This window comes from Molossus molossus, unplaced genomic scaffold, assembly GCF_014108415.1.
Source record: "Molossus molossus isolate mMolMol1 unplaced genomic scaffold, mMolMol1.p scaffold_m16_p_12, whole genome shotgun sequence".
NCBI classification, from domain to species: domain Eukaryota; kingdom Metazoa; phylum Chordata; class Mammalia; order Chiroptera; family Molossidae; genus Molossus; species Molossus molossus.
The window spans coordinates 44,263,745-44,280,040 of NW_023425347.1; the positions used below are offsets into that span (position 1 = coordinate 44,263,745).

Below are 16,296 nucleotides of genomic sequence, written 5' to 3' on the forward strand. Positions count from 1 at the left end.
GCGTCGACCTGCGGTCCCGAGAGACCCAGGTTCGGTTCCCGCTAAGGGAGCGTACATTGGTTGCAGTTTGTCCCCAGCCCTGGTTGGTTGTGTGGGTAGCAGCCACTCGATGTGTCCCTTTCATGTCGATGTCTTTCTCTCTCTCTCTTCCTCCCGCTCTATCTGAACAAAAAATGGGAAAATGTCCTCAGGTGAAGATTAAAAAAAAAAAGAGTTCTTAAATTAATTCAACAGCAAGGGCATAAGACTGAGGTGGTTCTCATACCTCAGCAGCCTAAGGAAACAAACCAAAACCTAAGCCTGTCAATGTCCTAAGGTTAAGAAATCAAAATCTAAGGACAAACAGCCAATGAAGCTCTTTCCCAAATAATGCAACTGCTTAAGCTGTAGCCAATCAAATAATGTCCTTTTGTTTCTTCCACATCTTCTCTATAAAAACCTTCCCCAACTCCTATCTATTTAAGTTCCCTAAGTCATAGGGAACTGAAAATACTTTTTGTTCTGGATAAGACATAGAAGATATCTGCCAAACCCCTAATTCAAGAAATCTGAAAATGCCTGTCATACCCATAATCCTTTCCAACAGGACCCCTTATCTACTATTAACCTGTCTTTGTACCACATGGCCCTGCAGACTAAACCAGAGATGAGGCCCTGATGCATGCAGAGGCCCAAGGGTCCTGTCCCACCTGTACTGTTCCCTGAGTCACCAGCAGAGACCCTCTCTTAGGGCGTCTGCATTTCACACAGAGTGAGGCACAAAAGAGTAGAGAGGCAAAGAAACAAGCAACACAGAGATGAGGCAATAAGGGCCTTAAAGGAGCAAAGTCAAAGGATGAGAGGAGATAATCAGCCAAGAACAGAGTAAGAAGCAGGGAGAGAGAGAGGCTGAGATGGAAGGCGAAGGACAACTAGACATGCTCTTGGTTCCCCAGAGGCTAGAGCTACTGTTTGCACCTGGACAGCATGAATTATTTCCAGCTGTCCATGGCACCTGACTGCCCAGGTGCAAAGGCTATCCCAAACTTCCTTACCTCCCTGTATAACCTAGTAATATAAACAATCACATACATACAAATTGCCCAAGGTAACCTGAGTGCGTCCATCTCTCGCAACCTACAAGAGCCTTTCACGTCCACTAAGGATGGGCTGGAGTGCCGGGAGCCAGTGAGAGAAGGGGCCAGCCCTCAGCCTATGAGATAACAGGGGCTTTGGGAGTGGTCGGCCCCTATCTCAGAATTTTTACTTTATTCTAGAATTGTTCACATGCCACTGAAACTTCAGAGGACTTCCAGCACAAAAGCAACGGTCTTATCCATTTCTTGTCTTCCTGATAGCAATGAGATCTGTCAGGCAGCTGGTTAGATTATCCTCCCACTTTTCAAAATGAGCCATGTTTGGGTTTTTTTGGTTTGGTTTTTTTGTTTGTTTGTTTGGGGTTTTTTTGTTGTTGTTTTTGTCGTTTTGTGTTTTTTTTTTTGCTTGAGTTTTTCATACAAAAATTAGGCTGATACTCATGAGGGATAGTAAGCATACATAATGATTGCAATATACTTTGGACTTCTAAGATGACGCTGCAAGTCCAGAAAATACCATTATAGTCAGCTTAAACCAAACAGTTATAAAGAAAACATAATGAATGGATGGTTGGTTATGTTTCGACTCTATACAACATGAGTGGGGAATCATTACTCTTCTGAAAAACATTTGAGTTATTCTTATTGCCTACAGAATAATATCTGTACAGTTTCAAGGACATTTGTAGTTTCACTATCTACATCTTCAGCTTCATCTCCTACTACATCTATCATTTTTTATTTATGACATTTATGGAGCAGCTAAACCATCTAGTGACTCTAGGAACAAGATTTATTTTTAAAGTCTCAGCCCTCAGAAAGAATTAGAGGAGTAACTCAATTCCATTCGGTGTGCTAAAGCAACGTTAAAATCATGCAGTCGTAGGCACTACACCCAATCTAGATTGGCAGATCCACAAGGAAGGATTCTTGGAGGAAGTAACTGAGACTAGAGAGTTGAGGAGGAGCTAACAGAACAAAGTGAGAACCGCATGAGAAAATGCACAGGGGAATGGAACAGTTCAATATTCTGAAATGCAAAGAGGGGATTGTTAGATGAGGCTGGAGCAGTATGCACAGGATAGGACTCAAGAGGCAGGTAGGAATGGGAGACATTGTTTGGCTGGTGGGGGTTTTATGTAAGACCTATGGTCTGAATGTTTGTGCCCCCTGGATCCCCCAAAACATTCAAGTGTTGAAATTCTAGTCCCCAAAGGGGATAGTGTAAGTAGTAGGTAGGGTCTTTGGGAGTTTAAGTCATGAGGGTAGAGTCCTCATGAATAGGGTTAGTGCTCCATCAGAAAAGTTCCAGAAAGTCTACCAGCCCCTGCCACCATGTGAATACATAACAAGAAAGCATCATTTATGAACCAGAAATTGGGCCCTCACCAGAAGGTGACCATGCTAGCACCATGATCTTAGACTTCCCAGCCTCCAGAACTACGAACAATCAATTTTTGTTATTTGTAACCTACCCAGTCAGTGGTGTTGTAAGTAACTGAGAACCCTGAAGGTTTTTGAGATACATATGATCAGAGCATCAAAATATTAAAATAGAGGATGGGTGGGATTAAGAAATCATGTTCAGGGTGCCTCTTTAGAAACTGTGGTGTACTGATCCATCAGGGACAACTGCCAACGCCCTCCAGCCAGGGACCATCAGGAGTTCTCACCTTTAGTTTCTTGCTGCTTACAACATGGGAGACAGCACACCATGGGAAATTGTGGTGGGTCTCAGTAAGAGGGTGTTGAAAGGACTTGGCTTGTGTTAGGCAATTTGGGGACAGGTCCAAGGACACGTGGGTTTGCTCTGAATAGGGTGCCACCAGGAAGTGGGGTCAATGGGGACACCTGGTCATTTTGCTCATGTTTGTATATCTGTTCAGACATGATTACAGAGTAGTCTTATTTTTGTCTTGATCCATCCAAGTCACAGAGCAGGCTTATCAGATGTCGATGTTCTGTGAAATCATTTATGTCCAACAGGAGAATGTCAAGGCCTATCTGTGAGTCACCTCCCAGATGTCAGGGGCTGCTTTTCTCTTTCATGCTCTTTCTACTCGGTCTGTTGGGCTCGCTTCATAGTCCTCAGAGCTCGATGGTAAAATTTACAGTGAACTCCCAACTCCTTCGTTTTTAGTGTGTTTTGTTGTTTGTTTTTCCTTGGGAGCCTATATGCAAGCCAGTAAACCCCACTTTGCTCTGTTCTTCCCGTATTTCCCATTTATGAAGCAGAAAGACAGGGTTTCGCTTGCCAATGATCTGCCTTGCTGGGAGATTATCAAGTCTGCAGTGCGGTTCATGTTCTCCAGAAGTGCCACATAAATACAGAATATTGACTTTCACGAGAGCTCAGTGCCAGCATGTTGAGAAAAGGAAGCAGTTTCTGGGAAGCTTCACAAATCAGCTCCCTACACACTGTAATTCATCTAGGAAGCAATTTTGCTTGCAAATAGAGCCTCCAAATTCATAATTTCTGGAACGTGTAGAGTTGCATTCGATACAAATACCTCTTACTTAGCTTCCCAAACTCCATACTTCACCCTCTTACCCCTCCTCCCCCTTCAAGATACACGTGATGTTCCTCACTCCAACCCCCATCACAGACTGGTCTCTTTCCTCGCAGTACAATGTTAAAGTATGAATAGCTACATAAGATATCGGTATTGTAACCGGTACTAAAGCTTTGTGCTACAGCTACAGGATTTTAAGTACTGTATCTGTGAGGATTCTTTCATTCAATAAATATGTTTTGCGCTCCAACTATGTCTCAGGTACAGTCCTAGGCCCTTGGGGCTACATCAGTTAACAAAATACACAAAATCTTTGCCTCTAAGGAGTTTATATTCTAGGACACTGGGGACGGAAGACAATAAATAAACAAAAGCAATGAGTTAAATATACATAGGACGTTAATGGGATGATCTGTGCCAGCCGCACTGAGAAGGTGATGTGTGAGGGGACTTAAGGGAAGAGCAATCTGCAGGATGAGGTTCTGGTGAGACAGCCAGAGCAAAATTCCTTAGGCTTTGGAGTTCAAGGAATAGCCAGGAAACTAGCTGGAGCAGAAGGAACAATGATGTAAGAGAGGGAACAGGGCCTGCAGTCCACCCTCAGATTTTGGCTTTTTGTTTCATGTGAGATGGGGAGCTACTGGAGTGTTGCAAGCAGAGAGAGAAGATACAGAATGTGTCTCATTGAAGACAGCAACTTCTGAATTTTGCTCTAAGGGAGAAATGGGGTAATAAGGGATGGGAGCAGGTGACAAGAGAAGGTCTGTTTCATTTTTCAGAGAAATAATAGCATAATTTTATGTTGAATATAGGGCGTGTGATTACAATCACAAATCTTGCCTTTTCTGCTTCCCAAGTACACTGCTTTTTGAGAAGGGGCTATATTTGCTTGATCTACTTATTCAATGAACTATTTAATATAACCAAGTTAAAGGAAATAATTTATGAAATCTATAAAGAAAGTTGAGTTTTCAGTTTCTGGACATGTAAAGTATCTAACTACAAAACTGATTCCTTAAAAAGCTCTTTCAGATTCATTCTTTCCCTACAATCTTTTCCCATAATAGAGAATTACGAAAACATGTCATAGCACAAACTACTCAAAATGCCCCTTCAATAAATTTTATGACTATGGCTCAAGAATTTAATGATCAACTCATTTATATAACCGAATTTTTTTTTTTTTTTATCCTCACCCGAGGATACTTTTCCATTTTTTGTTCAGATAGAGCAGGAGGGAGAGACAGGAAGAGAAAGAGAAAGAGAAACATTGACGTGAAAGGGATACATCGACAAACTGCAACCAAGGTAAGTGCCCTTAGCAGGAACCAAACCCGGGTCTCTTCGGACCGCAGGCCAACACTCTAATCACTGAGCCAAACTGGCCAGGGCTAACCTAAATATTTTTAAATGATATTAAATATTGTGTAAAACTGTCTCACATTTATGTAATGAGTTAACTATTCTTTTAGACAAGATTATTTTTTTTCTTTTTATCTAATTGCTCATTTAGTTGCTTAGTAAAAACAATGTCAGCTGTAAGGGATTTGTGCATAATTGGCCATCTGTTTCAAGGTAATGATCACAGACTGCACTCTGCAAGTGATTTCACAGGTTTCGTTAGCTTCCTCCTTCAGGGACCATGAAATAGGCGATAACCACAATTGTCAATTTTACAACAGCATCTTTTTGAGGCAGTAAGTCTGCAGCTATAATTGAAGAGACCATTTGTTTTAAAAAGAAGGTTTTCCAAGTTTGTATTTGGAATTTCAATCCTGTTACCAAGAATCTCACAGTTGCTCTGTAATAGACTTGGAACCAGAAAATCTGGATTTGAATCCTGGCTCTGTCCTTGACTCTGGGCAAGGTGCTCAAAGGCTCACTTAGCTCAACTGTAAAATGAAAAGAATCCTTGCCTTCTGCTATGGTGAGGATGGAAGGATCCCACTGCAGTCTTACGTATCAGCCATCACAGACTCCCGGTAAACTTGCCTGAATCAGCTGCACCAGACATCAGGTCAGGCCCAGTGCTTTCTTCTTTCCCTCAGTAGAGGTTCATGTACTGCTATTTATATCCTTATAGCCACCTCTCTAAAGAAAAGGTAGGACTTCTGAGTTAACCATGTATGTATTCAACCTACTAGAGGGGAAATTTTTTTGTTTTGTTCCCACCAACATCTCAAAAGTTTACATGCGGAGGTAATGGGATGGGAAATGGGATTTCAACTGGTGTGCATTCTATTTTAATAACTGACTTCTGTTTCAAAATCATTGACATACTTACGACATACTATGTTATAACCTATACTTTATAGTAAATATATTTAACTCTTTTTTTAGAATATGTTTTTATTTATTTCAGAGAGAGCAGAGAGGAGAGGGAGAGAGAGAGAAATATTGATCAGCTGCCTCCTGCACACCTCCACTGGGGATTGAGCCTGCAACCCAGGCATATGCCCTGACTGGGAATCAAACTCATGACCTTCTGGTGTATGGGACAACATTAACCAACTGAGCCACAATGGCCAGGCAATACTTAACTATTTTTAATTCAAATGGAAAATACACCCGGCTGGTATGGCTCAGTGGTTGAGTGTCTCAGCCCATGCACCAAGAGGTTGCCGGTTTGATTCCTAGTCAGGGCACATGCCCAGGTTGTGGGTCAAATCCCCAGTGGGGGGCATGCGGGAGGCGGCCAATCAATGTTCTCTCTCATTGATGTTTCTATCTCTCTCTCCCTCTCTTTCCCTCTCTCTCTAAAAAATCAATAAAGAAAAAAAAAAATTTTTTATGTAAACATGCATTAATGTTTGTTATATGCATAAACATACTAATGTACATATGTATTTGGGGTTATAAAATTTTATTAACTTTGATATAGTACATCAAAACACCTTGTTTATATTATCTTGGAATTTTATCTTGTAAGTTACTGAATTGAAAACTGAAAACATTGAACATGGCTGTCAAGCTACAGCTAGGACACCGTCAAAAACTGGGGAAGCAATATACCAATATAACTCCATGGAATTTAAAGTAAATAAAAGAAAAACAAAACTGAGTTTAAATTTAGACTCTGCCACTTATCATTTAAAATTCTGAAAATAGCCCTGGCCGGTTTGGCTCAGCGGTTAGAGCTTCGACCTGCGGTCCTGAGAGACCCAGGTTCGGTTCCCGCTAAGGGCGCGTACCTCGGTTGCAGTTTGTCCCCGGCCCTGGTCGGTTGTGCGGGTGGCAGCCACTCGATGTGTTCCTTTCGCATCGATGTTTCTCTCTCTCTCTCTGTTCCTCTCTCTCCCTCCCACTCCACCTGAAAAGAAAATGGAAAAATGTCCTCCGGTGAGGATAAAAAAATAAATAAATAAATAAATAAATAAATAAAATAAAATTCTGAAAATAGCCCTGGCTGGTTTGGCTCAGCAGTTAGAGCGGCGGCCTGCGGTCCGGAGACACCCGGGTTCGGTTCCCGCTAAGGGCACGTACCTCGGTTGCAGTTTGTCCCCGGCCCTGGTTGGTCGTGCGGGTGGCAGCCACTCGATGTGTCCCTTCACGTCGATGTTTCTCTCACTCTCTCTCTCTTCCTCTCTCTCCCTCCCACTCTATCTGTACAAAAAATGGAAAAATATCCTCGGGTGAGGATAAAAAAAAATAAAATAAAATGCTGAAAATATTTTGAACCCCAAAGCCTCAATTTCCTCTTTATGAAACAAGGACATGAATAAAATAAAGCATCTTAAGCTCAAAATAATGTCATATGATGAGGAAGACTATGAATGCAAAGTAACAAAATCTGTCCCTGTGAACAGGAGAGACAGTTAAAGTTATCAGTTAAGTATTCTAACAAGTTCACTTAGCTCAGAAATCAGAGGATCCAAGTTTAAATAACAACCCAGCTTTTATTTATTTATTTATTTATTTATTTATTTATTTATTTATTTATTTATTTTTGTCTAGCTATGTGCCCTTGGCCAAGATCCAATCACTTTGTACCTCAGCCTGTTCATTCAACTGTTAGATATTAATAAGATTAGTTACAATTTGGTAAGCACTGACCATATACCATGCAATCTGATCGGTGTTGTGGGGGAGAAAGAAATTTTCCTCTACTGTATGGTCTAACAATCAAATAGACATGAGACGGGAACCGAAAAATGGCGGCGGAGTGAACGGAGCTACACAGACCGTCTCCCAGAACCAAACTGGAATTACAACTATAACACAGACAAATCGACGGGAAAAACCAACAGAAAAGCAGCTTGGAGGACCATACAACGAGGGACACCGACTCCATCCCGGTAGGCTTGCGAAGGCGCCAGACGGGGCTGGGAGCCCACGGTCGGCAGCTCGGCAGCGGCCTCAGCTGTAAGCGGCGCCCGCGGGTTACACTCCCAGGCGGCCCCACAGCGCAGCCGGGACAGAGGCTAAAACAGCCACAGCCACTCACCTTGGGCTCCGGCAGAGGGAGGGCGGACTGGACTGGAGCTGTGTCGGGACATTCGGGGTTTGGAGGGCTCTCGGAGCTTTGGCTGAGTGCAGCCACTCAGGACGGTGGCCACATTGCTTCTTCCCAGGGCTCTGGGGAGAGGCAGCAGCCCCTCCCTCGGAGATCCAACCCCACCCTGTGGGCCATTGAAGTGTTAATTGAGGCTCACTAAGGACCAGCATCTGCCCCACCCTCGTGAAAGCCCCTTGGCTGAGCACCAGAGGGAGTTTTTCAATCAACTGACAACCCAAAACTCATCAATTAACCTAGACTGCTAGCTTCCAGGCAAAAAGCTAGAGGATAACAGTACGTTTCCTGGGCTGGCAGCTTTAACCAGGAAAGTAAGACTTGACAGTGGTGTTCAACGCGGGTCCTCCCTCGCTCATCTAAACACAGGAGAGGGAGCCACAAACAGCAGAACACCAACACCCACAGGGAGAACTTGACAGGCTCCAAAGCCCAGAGTGATAGCTAAAATGGTGAAACACAGAAACAGAAGCCAAATGAAAGAGCAAACCACCTCCACCGAAGATGAGATCAATGTGGAGCAATTAGGCATGTTAACAGAGCTAGAATTCAGAGCCATGATCTTGAGGAAGCTGAACAGCATGAGTAAGGACATAGAGACACTGAAAATAAGCCAAATGGAAATTAAAAACCAACAAGAAGAGATAAAAAATGACATATCCGAAATGAAAAACACATTGGAAGGTTTAAAAAGCAGAGTAGGGGAAGCTGAGGACCGGATCAGTGAATTAGAAGACAGGGTAGAAAAAATCAACCAATCAGAAAAACAAAAGGAAAAAACTATTAAAAAACAGGAAGACAGCTTAAGAGAACTATGGGACAACTGGAAACGTAATAATATTCGCATCATAGGAGTCCCCGAAGAAGAAGAAAAGGAGCAAGGGATAGAGAATATATTCAAAAAAATAGTGAGAGAAAACTTCCCTAATTTGGTGAAGGAAGAAGGCATTCAAGTTCAAGAAGCACAGAGAGTCCCAAGTAAGAAGAACCCAAACAGGCCCACACCAAGACACATAGTAATTAAAATGCCACAAATTAAAGACAAAGAGAGAATCCTAAAAGCAGCAAGAGATAAGCAACAGGTTACCTACAAAGGGAACCCCATAAGGCTCTCAGCTGACTTCTCACAAGAAACACTACAGGCCAGAAGGGAATGGCATGAAGTAATCAAAGTCATGAAAAACAAGAATCTGAATCCAAGACTACTCTACCCAGCAAGGCTATCATTCAAAATAGAAGATCAAATAAAGAGCTTCCCAGACAAAAAAAAGCTAAGGGAATACATTAGCACCAAACCAGCACTGCAAGAAATGCTAAAAGGACTGCTGTAATTAGCAGTAGAAATGGGAACAAAAATAGAACCACACTAAACAAAAATGGCAATAAATAAGTACATATCAATAATCACCTTAAACGTAAATGGATTGAATGCTCCCATAAAGAGACACAGAGTAGCTGATTGGATAAGAAAGCATGACTCATCTATATGTTGTTTACAAGACACCCATCTCTCAACAAAAGACTCACATAGGTTGAAAGTGAAGGGATGGAAAAAAATTTTCCAAGCAAATGGAAAGCAAAAAAAAGCTGGGGTAGCAATTCTCATATCTGATAAAATAGATTTCAAAATGAAGACCATAACTAGAGACAAAGACGGCCACTACATAATATTGAAAGGATCTATCCAACAGGAAGATATAACCTTGATAAACATATATGCACCCAATATAGGAGCACCAAAATATATTAAAAATCTTCTGGAGGACTTCCAAGGAGAAATCGACAACAATACAATCATAGCTGGGGACTTCAACACCCCGTTGACAGCACTGGATAGATCCTCTAGGCAAAAAATTAGCAAGGAAACAGAGACTCTAAATGAAGCACTAGACCAAATGGATTTAATAGATATCTACAGAGAATTACACCCCAAAACTACAGAATACACATTCTTCTCAAGTGCACATGGGACATTCTCAAAGATAGACCACATGATAGGACACAAACTAAATCTCTACAAGTTCAGGAAGATTGAAATCATATCAAGCATCTTCTCAGATCACAATGGCATGAAACTAGAAATCAACTGCAACAAGAACATGCAAAGACATTTCAACACATGGAGGCTAAATAGCATGTTATTAAACAATGAATGGGTCACCGAGGAGATCAAGGAAGAAATCAAAAACTTCCTGGAAACCAATGAAAATGAACACACAACAACACAAAATCTATGGGATGCAGCGAAAGCAGTTCTGAGAGGGAAGTTCATAGCACTACAGGCCTACCTCAAAAAACAAGAAAAATTTCTAATTGACTGTCTAACCTCACAACTTAAAGAATTAGAAAGCAAACAAAAAGAAAACCCCAGAACAAGTAGAAGGAAGGAAATAGTAAAGATCAGAGCAGAAATAAATGACATAGAGACCAAAAAAACAATTCAAAGGATCAATGAAACAAAGAGCTGGTTTTTCGAAAAGATAAACAAGATTGATGGACCCTTAGCTAGACTCACCAAGAAACAAAGAGAGAGAACCCAAATACACAAAATCAGAAATGAAAGAGGAGAAGTAACAACCAACACCACAGAAATACAAAAGATCGTTAACAACTACTATGAACAACTATATGGCAACAAATTCGACAATCTCAGCGAAATGGACAAATTTCTAGAAACACACAGTCTCCCAAAACTATTCCCGGAAGAGATAGAAAACTTGAACAGACCAATAACAACTAAGGAAATTGAAGAGGTAATCAAGACTCTCCCAGCAAACAAAAGCCCAGGCCCAGATGGTTTCACGGGGGAGTTTTACCGAACATTCAAAAAAGAACTAATACCCATTCTCCTCAAACTATTTCAAAAAATTCAAGAAGAAGGAAGACTTCCAAACACGTTCTATGAGGCCAGCATAATTCTAATTCCAAAACCAGAAAAAGACACTACGAAGATAAAAAACTACAGGCCAATATCCCTGATGAACATAGATGCCAAAATCCTGAACAAAATACTAGCAAATCGGATCCAGAAATACATCAAAAAAATTATTCACCATGACCAAGTGGGATTCATTCCAGGGATGCAAGGCTGGTACAATATTCGCAAATCAATAAACGTGATACACCACATCAACAAAATGAAGAATAAAAACCACATGATCATATCAATAGATGCTGAAAAAGCATTCGACAAAATCCAGCATCCATTTCTGATAAAAACGCTCAGCAATGTAGGAATAGGGGGATCATATCTCGACATAATAAAGGCCATATATGAAAGACCTACAGCCAACATCATACTCAATGGACAGAAACTAAAAAACATTTCCATTAAGAACAGGAACAAGACAGGGATGTCCACTTTCGCCACTCTTGTTTAACATTGTACTGGAAGTCTTAGCCACAGCAATCAGACATGAAGAAAAAATAAAAGGGATCCAAATTGGAAAGGAGGAAGTGAAACTGTCATTATTTGCAGATGACATGATACTGTACATAGAAAACCCTAAAGACTCCATCAAAAATCTATTAGACTTAATAAATGAATTTGGCAAAGTAGCAGGATACAAAATTAATGTCAAGAAATCGACGGCATTCTTGTACATCAATGATGAACTCACAGAAAGAGAAACTGAAAAAACAATCCCATTTACCATCGCTCCAAAAAAATTACGATACCTAGGAATAAACTTAACCAAAGAAGTAAAGGACCTATTTGCAGAAAACTACAGGTCACTGAAAAAAGAAATAGAGGAAGATATAAAAAAGTGGAAGAACATACCCTGTTCATGGATTGGAAGAATTAACATAATTAAAATGTCCATACTACCCAAAGCAATCTATAGATTCAATGCAATCCCCATCAAAATACCAACGACATATTTCATAGAACTAGAACAAATACTTCAAAAGTTCATATGGAACCAAAAAAGACCCCGAATAGCCACAGCAATCTTGAAAAAGAAGAACAAAGTTGGAGGGATCACATTACCAGATATCAGGTTATACTACAAAGCGACTGTAACCAAAACAGCCTGGTACTGGCACAAGAACAGGCATATAGACCAGTGGAACAGAACTGAAAACCCAGAAATGGACCCAAGGCAATACGCTCAATTAATATTTGACAAAGGTGGCAAGAGCATACAGTGGAGTAAAGACAGCCTCTTTAATAAATGGTGTTGGGAAAATTGGACAGCTACATGCAAAAAAATGAAACTCGACCATCAACTTACACCATACACAAAAATAAACTCAAAATGGATAAAAGACTTAAATGTGACCCGTGAATCCATAAAAATTCTAGAAGAAAATGTAGGCAACAAAATTTCGGACATCATACGGAGCAGAATTTTCACTGATACATCACCTAAGGCAACAGAAATAAAGGAGAAAATGAAGACATGGGACTACATCAAACTAAAAGCTTCTGCACAGCAAAAGAAACGATCATCAAAATGGAAAGGCAACCCACTGTATGGGAGAACATCATTGCCAATGATGTATCAGATAAGGGGTTAATTTCCAATATATACAGAGAGCTCATACAACTCCACAAAAGGAAGACAAAGAACCCAATTAAAAAATGGGCAGAGGAGCTGAATAGACACCTCTCCAAACAGGACATACAAATGGCCAAGAGACATATGAAGAAATGCTCAACATCACTAATCATCCGAGAGATGCAAATTAAAACAACAATGAGGTATCACCTCACACCTGTCAGAATGGCCGCCATCAACAAATCATCAAACAACAAGTGTTGGCGAGGGTGTGGAGAAAAGGGAACTCTAATACACTGCTGGTGGGAATGCAGACTGGTGCAGCCGCTATGGAAAACAATATGGTGCTACCTCAAAAAATTAAAAATTGAACTTCCATTTGACCCAGTGATCCCACTGCTGGGAATATACCCTAAGAAGCCTGAAACACCAATCAGGAAGAATATATGTACCCCCATGTTCATAGCAGCACTATTTACAATAGCTAAGATCTGGAAACAGCCCAAGTGTCCACCAGTAGACGAATGGATCAAAAAGCTGTGGTACATATACACAATGGAGTACTATGCAGCGGTAAGAAAGAAAGATCTCTTATCCTTTGAGACGACATGGAGGGACCTGGAAAGTATTATCCTAAGTGAAAGAAGCCAAGCAGAAAAAGACAAATACCACATGATCTCACTTATATACGGAATATAATGAACATAACAGTCTGAGGAATACAGTAGACCCAGACACATGGAAGTAGGGCACAGACTGACATCCCTCAGAAGAGGGGATGGGGGGTGGGGGGGTGGGAAGAGATAAACCACCGAACTTATATGCATGTATGCATGACCAATGGACATGGACAACTAAGCCGGGGACAGGGTGGAGGGGGGGGTGGGGGGGTGCCAATGGGGTAAAAAGGTAAAATATCTGTAACAAAAAAATAAATAAAAATTCATAAAAAAAAATAAAAAAAATAGACATGAGACAGATTAACAGAAGAAAATAACTAAGTTTAATACATATGTACATATGGTAACCCCATATACATGAGAGGTTCAAAGACAGAAAGGGAAAATGAGCTATATATGACTTTCTGAGCTAAGGATCACCTTAGGGGCTTGAGAGGGGTGTATGGTCATTGAAGAAGGATAAAAGCAGAGATCCAGCAGCTAGAAGTTTGCGCAATGATTACCTCTGATAATATTATAAACAAGGCCCCTATCCAAGTTCTTCTAGGTAGTTAAGGGAGGGCAGAAGTTTCTTTTGAGCCAGCAGGGTCTTGGTTGCCTTTAGCTCAAAATAATCTGCATACCACAGAGGCACATTTTGGGGCAACTGGTTCTGAACCCCTACAGTTTATATATAAATTCCAGTCTTTACAGATGTTCTTATCTCCATTTATAGATGGCTGAAACTGAGGGAAGTTAAATTTGATCCAGGCTACACAGCCGATGAGTGGTGGAACTTAGCTCCACAACCTTGTTTATCAGCCTCCAAATCCTGTCCTTAGGGTCCCAATGAACTACCTGCCACCAGCCTCTCCTAGAGAGGATCAAAGGACAATATTCCTGTGAAAGTGCTTTTTGAACTGAAATGTGACGTATTGTGACTCCTCTACATCAATATAAATAATTCATAAAATAGGTTGTGATTTACCTCAGTGCTTAGGGCCCCTGAAGGAACAAAAGGTTACACTTCAAGTTCTCTTTCATCTCCTCTTGGAATTTTGCCTTGACCTCAATTTCGCTTGAACAGACCTGATAAACAGCATTAAAGAACAGATACCCAAATGCCTCTTGGTGCCACTCAAAGTTAGCTACCAGAAGATCTTGTGCTTTTCCTTGAAATGTGGACAAAATGCTTTCTTGGGCTAATTTCTCACACCTACATTTGCAGTTCGCCTGGGCAAGCTGCAAAGAAATGGTCACATAAGCTGGTGCTTTCAAAATCACGCTGACACCAAACTCCAGTTCATGGCAGGAATACAGTCAATCTAATTAAGGCAAACTTCTGTCCCTTTTCAAGGACATGGTGTAAAATTTAGAGCTGATTTTCCCCTATGAAATTTTTGTTAACTAATCCCACGTAGTTAAGTATAACTCTAAGTTACCCACCGCTGGTATAGTAAGCTTATTGGAAATGCCACCAAAGGGTTTCTGGTATTGGGGCACATGAGGTGCAAATTGGGGCAAAGTGGGCCTCGGTTTGATATCCCTGAAAGGCATGTCGTTCTCCCCACCCCGCCCCTCTCCTGGGAGACGCTCCGCGTGGCCCTCTCACCCCGAAGAGGCAGCAGGAGAGTCAAGTTCAGATCAAGTGGAGGGTGCCCACTCGCCCGGCCAGATCTAGACTCGCAGAAGGCGCTCGGGCCCCAGCGCCGAATCCGGGACGACTAGGACAAACTCATTTGCGTAAGAAAGGGCGCCCTGGTTTCCCAGAAGCCGGATCTCCGAGCTGGGGGAAAGCATCTTCCTCCGGTCCTGGGATTCACCTTTCCCTTTTCCGGATCTAGCCCACTCCCTTCCCCTGGGGCGCTTCCCCCAGGCTCCCGCTGCCTCCTTCCTGGAGCTCAACCGGCGGGGCCACGTTCGCCTGCTCCGCAGGTGGGAGAGGCGGGAGGGCGCCGGCGACTGGGCGCGAGCCCCCGGCCCTTACCTCCGACGGCGCGATCTCAAACACGCCCGCGATCCTGGCGTAGAGTTCCCGGATGCTGGAGAAGCTCTCCACTCGGCCCGTGGCGCTGCCGTGCGCTAGCTGCGTGTGGAAGACCAGCCTGGGCGGGCGGACCGGCGGCGCCGTGAGGTCGCGGCCGTCCGCGCCCTCCTGTTCGCCCTCCATCAGCCGGGAGGTCTCCCTGGACTTGGCTTTCTTCTTTACCCGTAGCCCCAGCGGCATCTTGCTTGGCCGAGGGCGGGGATCCACCTGCCTGCCTGCTGCCGCCTTCTTGGCTGGCGCCGCGGACTTTGCGCTCCCGGCCCCGAGGCTCCGCGCAGGTAAAAGCGGCCGCTGGACCAATGGCACAGGTGCTTCCGCCTGGTCGCTCCGGGGCAGGGCCCCTTCCTTTATCCCGAGGGGCGGCATCTGGACCCTGGGCAGCCACCTATCATCCCTCCGATGAATCTGGAGAGTAGAAAAGTTTTACCCATTCTCGCATCTCATGTCCGGGGTTTCTTCCCAACACCCACCCCCTTCTTTTTAAAAATGGCTCGATTTCCTTAAAAGCCTTGGGATACTGAAGCTACAGAACAACACATCTTAGAATACAAACATGCTGGCCCTTGTGCTGCCTTTCATAAACGTGTGGCACACGCGACTGGACACACGCCTTGGTGTCTGTACGTCTGAGCCTTTGGGGATATGAATTTAAGTTCAAGTCCACCTTCATCTGCCTTCTCTGCACCTTACACCCTGCAAGGCAGAACTGGAAGGAATTGGTGCCACATTAAATTCCTATTCAAATACCCTCAGTACCTCTCAGTAACCTTTTTTACTTTTTCCACGCAGCTTTGTTTCCCAATCAGCTCTCTCTCCAAGTCAATTGCTCCACCTACGCCCTTGGTCTCTGCAGTAGACCCTGCCTGAGGGCCCTACCAAGAAAGATAAGGCCATTCAATGTGATGTGTGAGCTCCCTTAATTCCCCACCCTTTGTCTGTAACTCCACCCACCTTCCTTCTCCAAACTACGGAGAAATTTCTTATGTGAC

At 42.7% G+C, this 16,296-nt stretch overlaps 1 protein-coding gene across 1 annotated transcript in view; it reads right to left on the reverse strand.

Moving 5' to 3' along the window:
- The window catches only part of GIPC2 (GIPC PDZ domain containing family member 2), an 88,962-nt gene extending 73,451 nt beyond the window's left edge, over positions 1–15,511 (reverse strand). The window contains exon 1 of the mRNA XM_036256868.1: positions 15,248–15,511. Coding sequence (XP_036112761.1) covers positions 15,248–15,487 — 240 coding nt within the window. The 5' untranslated portion in view covers positions 15,488–15,511. The remainder of the gene's footprint in view (positions 1–15,247) is intronic.
- Between the last annotated feature and the right edge of the window lie 785 nt (positions 15,512–16,296).